The sequence below is a fragment of the Perna viridis genome, chromosome 2 (assembly GCF_037379345.1).
Source record: "Perna viridis isolate PV_CMFRI_1.1 ecotype Kerala chromosome 2, ASM3737934v1, whole genome shotgun sequence".
NCBI lineage: Eukaryota > Metazoa > Mollusca > Bivalvia > Mytilida > Mytilidae > Perna > Perna viridis.
The window spans coordinates 53,316,233-53,329,502 of record NC_142446.1 but is presented as its reverse complement, the minus strand read 5'-3'; the positions used below and the strand labels follow the sequence as shown (position 1 = coordinate 53,329,502).

The 13,270-nt window shown below is 34.2% G+C and overlaps 1 protein-coding gene across 5 annotated transcripts in view; it reads right to left on the bottom strand.

Annotated features, from left to right (window-relative positions):
* The window catches only part of LOC148626002 (uncharacterized), a 35,550-nt gene extending 23,122 nt beyond the window's left edge, over positions 1-12,428 (bottom strand). The window contains exons 1-9 of one of the 5 annotated variants that reach the window (XR_015919972.1): positions 11,544-12,426; positions 8,219-8,256; positions 5,566-5,764; positions 5,008-5,316; positions 4,759-4,798; positions 4,421-4,470; positions 3,976-4,047; positions 530-619; positions 300-398 (exon numbers count right to left, since the gene is read on the bottom strand). Coding sequence is in view for 4 of the 5 variants with exons in the window: in XM_088569532.1 (XP_088425658.1) it covers positions 300-398; positions 530-619; positions 3,976-4,047; positions 4,421-4,470; positions 4,759-4,798; positions 5,008-5,316; positions 5,566-5,764; positions 8,219-8,248 (889 nt within the window). In the remaining variant the exon portion in view is untranslated. Of the gene's footprint in view, positions 1-299; positions 399-529; positions 620-3,442; positions 3,553-3,975; positions 4,048-4,420; positions 4,471-4,758; positions 4,799-5,007; positions 5,317-5,565; positions 5,765-8,218; positions 8,257-11,285; positions 11,499-11,543 lie in introns of those variants that run through there. The other 4 variants (XM_088569532.1, XM_088569530.1, XM_088569531.1 and 1 more) reach the window with 4 other exon arrangements.
* Between the last annotated feature and the right edge of the window lie 842 nt (positions 12,429-13,270).

The window sequence follows — 13,270 nt, the reverse complement described above, 5'->3', positions numbered from 1 at the left end:
TTTTTTCATTCAGGTTTAAAATACTCTATCAATTCTTCTTTGAAATCATAATTTCAAGCATAACATTTTCTCCCTTTTCAAGAAGAAATAGATAATAAATCAAGATTATTTATTTAAAACGTTTAATTGAAATTTGTAAACTTAATAACAAGTATTACTTAGCCCAGTAGTGATGAACCATCGTACCAGTGCTTAAAGTCTTAATCAAATTTATGCAGTATACAATCAATATGAAAAAACGTGAACAACTATGGAATGTTCGAATATCCTTATTTTACAATACACTTAACCATACTTACTTAAAAAAGCAAAAACTGACAGGACAGTAATACTAATAAGTTTTCTGATAGCATGACTCTTTTCCATCTGACCTCCTATGTCACTCCACCCATAATAAACTGTTAAAAGATCATACTCCATTAACTCTGCATCGACACACAGGAAATAGTTAAACTTTATATTATAACAAAGTTGGCCTTAAAATTTATTTCATAGTGAAACAAAAACATATAAAATAAGAAAATCTTACCACATATCGCTATGACTATACCCACTAAAACCAAAGGCGGTACAAATTTCAGTTTTCCATAACCATTCTGGTACATGTTGTATATTATCCCTGTAAATAATGAACAAAATATCTTTTCAAAACATCGAGTGGAATATGAAATATTCACCAGTTAAAGTTTTTTTTCAAAGGTATATGGAAAGTCGAGATAATTCATTTTATCTAATTTATTCGAAAAACAAATTAGATAAAACAGAAATTCCGTACCATGCATTAATTCAATGTTTTACCATTTACCCTTATTGTGGCGTGATAGTAAAAATTACCCGAGCACCTGTTTAAGTCGGCTGCATTACTTTAAGGCATGTTACCACAAAAAAAAAAGGAAGACAACCAGTCGAGGTTCTTGGCATACTATTTCAAAGACAGAATTACGTCGCGCGGAACATGTTCAATCTCCTGCAGATTCCACTTTCACATACAACGACCGCCGCCCTATTGAATCCGCATTTACAAATGTTCAAAATTCTGCAACTTGCACCACTACAAACCCCTCTGTCAAAGATCATAGTAAAATCACGTCAGTAACATTCCTTAGTTTCTTGTTATAACCTACCCATATTGTTTACGTCATCTTTTGTAACGACATATCAACAACTTGAATAAAATGAACGAACACGATTGCTCTTTTACTATTTATTCACCAGCGAAGTACTGACCCTGAAACCCCCTTCACGACATTGGTGCCGCGAACAATGGAGAAGTTAAAGGCAGTGAGAGGTGGTCAGAGAAGCGTGGTAAGCAGATTAATTAATAAAATTAGAAAATTTAGGATGGATCAATCAACAAGCGGGAGGTACAGAGTGCATTTCACAATCTTACATTGAAATACGAACTGTTACAAACTTGATAGTAACATTTTAGATTCAATGGACGTGGAAAATGCTGAGCAGGAAATTTGAATGCTGACAAATTTCATCAACACATAGATATTTTAATCTGTCGTTACTATGAATTCGTTGAAAACAAGCCTGCCACAGGAATTGTTTAGTGAATTTGCTTCTTCTAGTACAATGCAAAATGCTACGGCATCTATCTCCCACTACTGTGAATACAGTCAATACTGAATTCTTGTTAACGTTAAATACACCAGCCGCTAACGCTACAAAAGAAGTTTATTTTGATAAAAACAGCAGTCGCCCCAGTCTAGAACTATCAAAACAGTACCACAACTAACATTCTATTAGATAAAGGGTCTCAGTAATCATTTCCGCGGAACTAGTCTCAGACCTCCAAATCAAACCAAAAGAAATTATAACAATTAACCTATCTACAGCCGGTGAAAATAACCGAAACATAAGACACATGGATAAGGCTATTATTGAACTGAAAACTGAGAACGGTAATACCTGACCGATTGAAGTACTTATCGTCCTAAGGATAGCAACCCTGCTTATGGTCTCACTAACCACTTCTAACGTTTCCATTACTTTACATGTTAAGAAAGTAATTTTCAAAGTCTCACTGTGAATTCCCAGGACAAATGACATCTTAAAGCTGCATACCGTTGCGAAGCTTGGAAAATAAGGCTTCCAAAATCATTATGCTAATGGTACGATCATAGTAGAAATTCTTCACAAAATTTACTTGAATAAATAATACTGAAAATCCACATTTTTACCTGTTCTGCTAACTGACAGCATGGAGGCAAATACTCACACATGTAAACAATATTCATACACTTTTGTAGTTAATTACATATATGATTTTAAAGTACACATTCTCAGCTTTATTTTGACTACTTTTAATCATAATACACACAAATAATGCACTTACAATGCATATGTCTAGGTTCAGTGTGTTTTTGGTACTACATAGGGGGTGGCCATTTGACCCGGAAGTGGTTAGTGAGACCTAAGTAACTTTGCTCACGTTGAAACCTCAAATTACCATACTTGCGTCATCTGAAACTCGTCATTTCGTGTGAGCAGACCAGAAATTCGAATGGAATATAGGAGTCGACTATTACTGGGAAAAAGTATAAAGTAGAATTAAACGAGGAAAAGGTCCAACAGCAGTCAAATCAAAATAAGGCTACTTACTCTCAGGTCCGTTAATTAGTCAAACAGAGCACCCAACCACGATGATGATTATTTTAATCAACCAAAAAGTAGAGGAAAATGATTAGAACGTTTTTGGAATTTGGAGTCAATGGGTGTGTAAAACAAAGAAAGTACATCAAACCAGAGTGACCTTTATATCAGGAGGCCGATGTTATTTTCAATGGAACGCAATACTGTGCAAAACTGGCATGGAGAGATGATTACCAAGAACTTCCGACTTATGAAAACAACGTAAAGAAGAGAACAATGGGCTTAATTAACAGACTAAGTCCAGACTGTACTATGCTCAAAATCTACGGCGACATCATAGTTGATGAGAAGAAACGCGGATTTATAGAGCGGGTTCCAAATGATGTCGAGATATCTGACGACAATGTAGTACACTACATACCGCATCACGCGGTTAAGAAGGATTCATCAACGACACCTATCCGTATTGTGTACGACTGCAGCTGTCGGGAGTCATCAGAAAGTCCGAGTTAACATGATTGCCTCGTGTCCGTAGTCACCACAGTTGAATGACCTTACAGGTATTCTTGTGCGTCTCCGCCCACGTAAATGCGCTGTATCAAAAATGTAGAAAATGCCTTTTTATTTTTTTAGCTGTAACTATGATGTCAGATTATGCAACAACTTATGTTGCCGCTTCAAAGGAAATTTTTGAATTGACACGTTCCGAAACTGTTAATAACTGATTGAGAAGTGTTGGAACCACGTGGAAATTCATACCAAAACGTGCTACATGGTATGGAGACCGTTGACCCTCCCTCCTCTCTCGATAACCGTGAGGGATCTGGGCTTAAATAGTTACCATTGATGCACAGTTTTGTCCTATCTTTTAAAAACCGGCACTTCTGTATAATATCAGATCTCGTCTTTGTGAGCTCTATGGACATTTTATTCCACTTAACAAGCTGTTGGTCTCGTCTAAACCAAAACTTTAATGTTTGATTAAATATGATAAAAAATTGATCAGCAAGTCGTAGAGTTTAAATTTTGATTGAATATATACCCGTAATGGGTTATGGATATGAACATTTTGATTGTAATTTGAGTGTATTTTATTATTTTAATGGAAGTTAAAATTTGATATATACAGAAAACCCGTTTTTACAGTGCATAATTTGGAGAGAGGGCCGTGTTAAAGATGTTCGGTTTTCAAATAATCGAAAATGCATTGAAAAGGGCAGAAGTAAACTTAAAGATATGAGGTGTTTGGTAAAGAAATGTTTCACTGTGCTAGTTTTCGTAATATTTGTATTCATTTCCAAATATTATTCTCATTTTATTCAATTTATTCTTGTTGTTTTTATTTGACTTTGATTACAAAATAATGTGACTTACAGCAGGCTATAAGGACACTTGTTAGTCCAACAACAAGGAAAAAGTACCAAACATTATCCGACTGCCTTTTTTCTGAAAAAAAAAAAAATTGCTTGATAAGGTTAGCTCCAAGTTAAAAATCACAATTTTTGCAAATAGTTTTGATGGAAGTTGTGTACAAATAAAGTCGGACAAGTGTGATTGTAGGCTCCATTGGGGTCATTGGTGTCCGGAATATTTTCGTTCACTTTTCTATATTGAATAATCTTTCATAAACTGAATAATTGGAAATAGTATACTTGTTTGACCAAGAAAATAATTGAAATATGAAACACAGTAAATTATCACACAGTTCACCAAATAAAAAATCCTAAACATATTTGGGTATAAACAAAGCAAGAAAATGCGTCGGTTATTTTTTTTATAGACAGTTCTTGTATAAAATTGAAAAACAATCCATGCTTACCAGGTTTATCGACAAGTGGAGTAGTTAGTTGAAATGAACTTACTGGTTGCCTAAAATAAAATAAAAAAAACGTATATAAAATAAAACTCAAGTTAATGCTGTTTTTGTTTGTTACGCGATCATTATGTTAAATGATATGCAATGGAAAAACATATATTAGAAATACGTTGTTTATTATTATTAACATTATTATTATCATTGCTGTTGTTATTGAATGTTAAAAATCAGGGTATTTAACATGTGTCAACATAAAATCAAAAAGGGTGGACAATGCTACTACATGTAAAACTTTCATGTGTGGAGAAAACATCTTTACAAACATGCAATGAATAACTTACGTGCTGGAGTCATTGATGACGCTATCTTTGCAGTTATATTCTACAGTTAAAATGATAGAAAAATGTGTAAAATTTTCATTTATATAAAGAAAGATAAATCAGTTCTGTTTAATAACGAAGCCCATTCAGCACTTCAACTACTATAACAAATATAACTAATGCTCAATTTCAGTAGCAAAGTAACCGTTTCGTCGATTCATTTTAAGTACTTTTAGGGAGCGTGTGCCAATAATGAGGTTAACAACTCACCAGCATCTAGCATTTGACCTTGTTTACATATCTTCTTGTAACAGAAACAGTCGGAAATGGTCAAGGGAGAGCAACATTTGCCTCCATTCATGATATAACCCTTTTTATAATCACATTTGCATGTCCGGTCTGAAGATGTACTTCCTTCAGTACATATAAGCTGTCCTTCAGAAGAACATGTAGATTTAAAAGATGTACACTCCTTAATTTCATAAGACTTAATTGGCCAGCCTTGAAAGCGATCAGGAGGACATTTTTTATAGTCAACTGGGTTTCCGGTGGCATAACTGTTGAACATTGGGTAATTGCCTGGGAAATAAAAATATAAAGAGAAATTAAGGTTAGAATGGAGACCATTTGTCATATTAAAAACAAATATTTTGTAACGTACAATCATGTAATGTTGACGAATTTCAAATGTATATTGTTTCAACTACAGAAGAATGATTCTTATAGGTCTCAACGGCGAATTTCCATGCATCCCATGGTATTATATCGAACATATCTAACCTGCCAAGAAGTAGATAAAACGACTAAGCCATAGCGTAACTGATTTACCTTTTGGGACTTGTTTGAACTCATAGCATGATTCAACTAACTGGCCATCCGAGTTGTACATACAGTGATAGTTTTCCATTGGAGAACAAGAAGTTACACTGGCTCGACTTTTCCTCTCCTCTCTGTTGTTGGGACAACGTTCACCATTGGTCGAATTTAGTCGCTTTATATATTGTGAATAGGTGACTTCGACAATTAACTACAAATATATGCGATAATACTGTTACAAAACAGTGTTTAGGTCAGTAAGTTTAAACTGAAGGTATTTTTTGAGTGTAACTAAGGGTTCCCTTTTCTTGTTTGTTCGTGTCCGTCTGAGTGAACACGTGCACAATTTTGACAATTTATACATAGTTATATGATTGTACTTGTATTGTTGTATTAGGATTATAATTGGAATGTTTTGTAAGGGTCGAGACAGAGTTCGTTCTCATTGTTGCATCCCTCGTGTCCAGTCAGTCCCAGGCTGTCGACCAGTCCCCAGCGTTATTTCGTTCATTTATTCATATGTTACCTGTCATTAATATTCTTACATTCTGCTAAGGGATATGATTGTCATGGGCTTATTTCCCCGAATTATAAGCTATAGTAAGTCCCGTCTTCCTTCTTTTTCTCATCGTTATTAAATTTTCCCCCTCGATGTCAACCATGTTTGTATTTGGCAGACCGGAAGTAATTGGTTAGGAGAAATAGGCTTCAATAGGAATACAAAGATTTATTAACCAATTATACTTCCTAAAATCAATCCTGATAGAATTATTTCCGAGAGCAGTTGGATCCGTTCAGCTCGATTTTGGCCACTGGACGCTCCCAGTTCGCCAGAAGAACAACACCCATGGTATGCCTCTGTATTTCAGTAGTAAATATTTTTACTACGACATGACCTGACATAACCTATAGAACCTAGAAGCCCGTATCATATTTTAAGGGAACCTCCGTTTATACTTTAGCGTTCAGTGGTTGGTTATTACATTATATATTGTCTGTATTAAATTATTGACTCCTGAAATGTTGATAAGTATGATATATAAGTTTAAATTCTGTTGAGTTGTATGTTAAGGCCACGCTACCAGTATAATACCACTTACCTATACACTCGCACTTTAAATGCACGTACACACCCGTGAGGGCATTATAATATATTTCATTTAACTTTTAAGCACTAAACAAAACCGAATATTATAAAAACACGGTCATTCTTACGTTTTCATAGTCTTATCTAATTGGTATAAGAGGTGCAAACAATTAAAATGCATTCACCATGTATTTGCAAGTAAATACCGTTACTTATCAATAGTTACATTGTTTTGAAATATGTCCGATATGTCACCAGCTTTTAAAAATAATTATTAATAGTTCAAACACATTTATATACGAATTCGGTTCGATTGGGCAAAATGGTTGGCGCAGATTATTTTTCTCTTTCCACGATTCAAAGAGTCATTCTTATGTGGGTTTCATGTAAAAAGCGGTTCATTTCATTTTGGTGGTAATATGTATACAATTCATTCGAAATATATTATTAGAGCAACTAGCATTAAACATACCATGCAAGCATGGTGAAAATCAAATTCAGAAAAATATATATATCTTATAAGAGTAATCAAGGGAACCAAGGTTATAGCGGTAAGCAAAAGAATGTAACCCAGGGACAAAGACCAGACATGGAAAACAGACATACACAACTGAGAACATAAAGTAACTAAAATCATACATACAAAGTAACAAAAAGTAAATAAGCAACTAGGACTCCACTAAAAACTAGGAGCATGGACCAGGTGCACCGGTAGGGTAAGCGTCCTCTGCCTTTCTAGAAACACCCGCCGAGTTGCTCATAAATAGTCAAGTCCGGGGTAGACAAACGAGGAAAGGAAAACTATGACCCGTTGAATAAATCAGTTTTCATGGTGCTGATGGATACACCATAACGATCCACGAGTTCATGATGAGGACAATAAAACTTCTGTAGTGATGACTTCAATCTTGTAGCAACATAACCCTGTTCCAGAAGCCTATTTGTTAGAGTTCTAGCGCGATACAAAAAGTCTGCGTATTTTCGGCAAGCTCTGGCATAACGTATGAGTTGTGATATGAACACTCCATACGCAGGAGCCGAAGGGATGTTGCCACTGATGAAAGGAAAGTTAACAATTCTGAATGAAAAGTCATCACGTTTGTCGTAAAGTTTGGTCAATAGTTTTCCTTTACCATCGATTTCTAAGTGTAGGTCAAGATATGAGGCTGACTTCACAGTGTCTGTAGTATCCTTTATCTCAAGTTCTTTTGGGTAGATGCGATGTATCAAATCCCCGAATTAGGATTGTATAAAGATAATACGTCATCTATATAGCGGAAACTGAGATTGAAGGATCTAGCCAAACGATATTCTTTCTTTCTGATCAGATCAGCTATAAAGTCAGCCTCATAAGAGTAAAGGAATAGGTCAGCAAGTAAAGGAGCACAATTTGTTCCCATTGGAATACCGACTGTTTGTTGAAAAACACATCCACCACACTGGACAAATATGTTGTCGATTAAAAATTCCAGCATTTCGTAAACATCTTCCTCTGTATATTTGGAAGATGATTTGGAATTATTTCTTATAAAGTATGAGGAATCTCTACCAAATTCTAACATGCAGACAAATACTTACAATACAAATAAGAAGATACGAAATGGTCATATCTGTACCTGCAAAACAAGAATATTTAAATGTTTTTTGCCACTTCTTGTGAAACAATGGTCACAAGGATATTCACAAGTCCAATAGACAGACTTCATTATATCATATAAAAGATATTTACACAATGTACAGATTCACAAATTCCAAAACCGCTAAACACTGGGACTTTTATCCATGTATTGCATGTTGTAGAACTACTCATCTGAGTTAGAATTGTCTTCGGATTTAGATATTTTCGGCTTTAATGGCTTCTTGTAAACGAGTTGACTTTTTCATCAGAAACACATGTACTGCATACCGAATTAGCAATACTTTTATGTTGCATATTGTTAATTGTAGGCTCACACCGAAAAGTGTAATTGGAATATTATTTCTTTATTCAAAATATTACCTACCATTTACACTCTACAAATTATTCAAAATGGGGAAAAGTTGAATTTTACAATACATAATAATTACATCCTGACTAAACTATTAACCATATTAAGTTAAGATTTGTTGTTGTGAATATTTTATTGACAAATGGTTTTTGGTAAAATCTAAAATGTGATTTGAATTCTTACAATTTTGTAAATGTCAGTTTGGTCATTCTATAGTTCGGTAAATGATAAGTCTTTACATTAAATCTAGAGAAATAGTAGCACAATTTGTTTTAATTTAAGATTGACATATGGTTCTAGCATTTTTACAATAAATGCATAAATTGAAATTGTCGATTTATCATAAATATGTGATGTCAAATAGTTTATTTTATACCAAATATCTTATTCACTCCTGAAATTCAAATACAGTCTCGGGTCATAAGTATTTCCGCACAATGGCGGCCGACGTTATCCGTGCCCGACAGGTGCGTGAACCAAATGCCGATATTTTTGTCATGACCTGTAACAAAGTGAAAATAGATTTGGTTTTTTAAAAGGTCTATTTATAGAGTATTTTCCGGAAATCGAAGGGATGCATAGAGTTGTCTCTCTTTTGTTTACTTGTCGTCTGCTAAAAAATGGCACCGAGAGGAAAAGAGATGAGTGTTGATACGAAAAAATGCATTGTAAAATTAGATGAAGATGGACATAGTGGACGAAAAATCGCTCAGATGTTGGGTTTGAATCCCTCTACAGTTCAAAAGTTTTTAAAACGTTATCGGATCCGTGAAAATGAAGAAAACAGGACACGAAGTGGTCGACCCAGAAAATGTGACGCCAGGACGGACAGGCAGTTGCTACGGATTGTGAAAACGGAGCGTAGAAAGAACTTAAAGGATGTTACTAACCTTTTGAATGAGAGAACACCAGTTAAGGTAAGTGAATCAACTGTTAAGAGGAGGCTTAAGTTTTATGGATTCAAAAAACGAGTTGTGAAGAAGAAAATTGTGATCAGTGATGGAAACAGGTTCAAAAGGAGGGCTTGGTGTCAATCAAAGCTTCATATGACTGTGAACAATTACTGGAAGAATATAATTTTCTCTGATGAGACTCAAATATGTATAGGAAAGCATAGCAAAGTTCATATTTTGCGGAGAGACGATGAAAAGTGGTTTAATTCTTGCCTTGGAGAGAAGGGTGACGACACAGCCGGTCCCGTTGTGAGTGTTATGTTTTGGGGATGTATAACATTTGACGGTGTTGGAACTTTTGTACCAGTGAATGGGACAATTAATTCACAGAAATATACAGACATTCTGGATGAACATCTTTGGCCAGTTGTGGCTAAAACTTTTCCGACAGGGAGGTGGATCTACCAAGATGACAATGCTACCCCCCACCGATCTAGACACACGATTTGATGGAAGGCAGACAATGATATCAAAGGAATGGTGTGGCCTGCGCAAAGCCCAGATATCAACATTATTGAGAATGTTTGGAGGTACATTAAAATCCGGTTACAGAAGGTGGTGCACAGGATCAAAACGAAGGAGGACTTGATCAGGGAGTCTAAACGTGTGTGGATGGACATTGAACCAGTCTATATAAGGACATTATATAATTCTATTCCAACTAGAATTCGTCGTGTATTGAGAGCCAATGGTGCAATAACAAAATATTAAAGTTAGTATCTCATTTATTTTGTCTTTAAAATGCCCTTTTATTGATTTATTTAGTGGTATAAAGTAAATGACGTTGAATGACGTCGGCCATATTGCAGAAATACTTTTGACCCGAGACTGTAAAAACAAACACAAATAAAAAAAGAAACAATTTTTTATTTACATGTAATGCATACTCGCATAAGACATGCCTTTGTTAGGTTACTAGAGTTTATATGAGGTAACATTTAACTAGCGTTTATATGCTTTATTGTTATTCACAGGGAAGTTTTTTTCAGTAGCGTACTTACAATGTATTACAAGAAGCCAAGATTCAGCATATTTGTAATAGAAACCAAACAAAATAAATTCCTCCCCTTTTCTGTACTATGAAAGTCTTCCAAATTGATTTGGTCCAAGCTATGTTTAGCAAAATGTAATGAGCCTTTATCAATGTAGATCTAGCATTTAAGTACTCATATACATACCAATAGACTAATAAACTTCGTGTGAAATAGGGAGTATAAACAAATTTTCTTGCTGTTATATTCGTTGCAAAGCATGTACTTTGTTAAAATATTGTTCCTCGTTTGTATCTTTGGTAAAGTGGCTTCTTACCAAAAATACCAAGTGGTTTCGTGTGTTAGTAATACAAAAATCAAATTTTAGTTGTTCGTGCTTGATAAGTGTTTCTATTTTATATCATTTCTTTCAGATTCAAAGATTTTAATATTATTCTATCAGATGCTCTAAAGGATTTTACAATGTAGTAGAAGTACTAAAATACTGCATTAATAATATAATCTAGACTAGAAGGTCAGATTAAGCTATAAATAGATATTTCCTTTTCCAGATATAATGCTATTTTTAGAATTTTTTTTATCTAAAAATATAACTTTCAAATTTAAATTTTAGAACAACTGTAAACTACAGTTTACTAAATCGTCAAATTCACAAAGGCACATTTATAACAGGGATACTGACATTCGAAGAGATATACCGAATATACCTTACATCAACATATCGATCATCAATCTTTACTTGCGCTACAAAAAATAACAGATTATCAAAGACACAAATTATCCGGCAAAATTGCAGGTACCTTTAACAGTACTACCTCCAGAGTTTGCAGTTTTTGGCAAGCACACAGCAGTATAATATATGTTTCAATACAAAAGTTAAAACGAAAGTACCTACATTTTGACATGAGTCATCTTAATGTTCATGTAGTAATTAACCATTAATGTGCGAATTCTCTACACTTATTCTTACCTTCTTTATGCTTCGAGAACAACTACTTCTGTTTTCGTCTATGATAAAATAGTTAAACTAATTTTCTTAAATTATATGACATAGTTTCAATATAGAAAACAGGACGACGAATTGATTATATCGAACTACGCATGCTGTAGTGGCGGAAATAAAGATTTCCAAAAAGTAGAAGGGGAAAACCTGGGCCCCAAATTTGTGTTTGTTCTTTAATGTGTTTACATAAAAGCTTTTGAAAAATTTTGATTTAATAATGAATCCCAGACCAGTCAGGACCTTAGGTATTGCAAATAGTACATGAATTATATAAACCAAGACTGTTGATATTGTTTCGCTACGCGTTTGTTCATTTTATGACAACTTGCTTGTTAATGGCTTGATAAATTTAATTTCGATTTTTTTCTTCTTGTATGCATTTAAAATGCATCTTTCCTAAATTGTTATCTAAGTATGGGAAACTTTTTGAAAGCATATATATTCAGTTGTTAAAGTCAAATTTGTCTATTTTCTAAAATTTTTCATTCTCCGATTTGCATCAGTTGAGCACGTACTTGTTAACTCACGCATGCGGACTATTTATATCGTTATTTGTTTGAAGTGTAAAGCAATACAATGAATTATGTTTTTGTGAAGTTATAATGGCTTTGTGAATAGTGCAACAGGTCTTTGTAATATTATGGAATCAGAGTAGGTCATTTCCATGTGTTTCCTTTTTACCACTTTATATTCCTTGTTCCTCTGTTTCTAATAAAAATACAGTGTTTTTATCATTCCAGTTTTAACTCTAAATTTCATTTTAATCGATAATTACCTGTATGGTTTTAGTGTGTAGTTAATCACAAGTCGGACATAATGACCTTATTAATCAATAAAATTTCAGGATAAGGTATCACTATATGTTTAGTCTTAAAAATTAAAATAAAAGATTAAGTACCAAGGAAACAGAAAATATCACTATCTTATATGCACAATGTAGAAGTGAATACATAGTATATCAATAGAAATAACTTAATTTTAATGATATATTTATAAAGTGTAATCAAGGGAACCAAGGTTATAAGAGTAATCAAAAGAATGTAATCCAAGGACAAAGACCAGACATGGAAAACAGACATACACAACAAAGAACATAAAGTAACTAAAATCATACATACAAAGTAACAAAAGTAAATGAGCAACTCGGACTCCACTAAAAACTGGGAGCATGGACCAGGTGCACCGGTAGGGTAAGCGTCCTCTGCCTTTCTAGAAACACCCGCCGAGTTGCTCATAAAAAGTCAAGTCCGAAGTAGACAAACGAGGAAAGGCAAACTACGACCCGTTGAATAAATCAGTTTTCTTGGTGCTGATGGATACACCATAACGATCCACGAGTTCATGATGAGGACAATAAAACTTCTGTAGTGATGACTTCAATCTTTTAGCAGCATAATCCTGTTCCAGCGCGATACAAAAAGTCTGCGTAGTTTTGGCAAGCTCTGGCATAACGTATGAGTTGTGATATGAACACTCCATACGCAGGAGCCGAAGGGATGTTGCCACAGATGAAAGGAAAGTTGACAATTCTAAATGAAATGATCACGTTTGTCGTAAAGTTTGGTCAATAGTCAATATAGGCAAATAATAATAAAGGGAATTTTTCAAACTTTTATATGGTTTTTGTAGGGAATTTTTACTATTTCGCTAAAACTTGCATTACATTCACAGAACATTTTCCCCTCAACTATCTG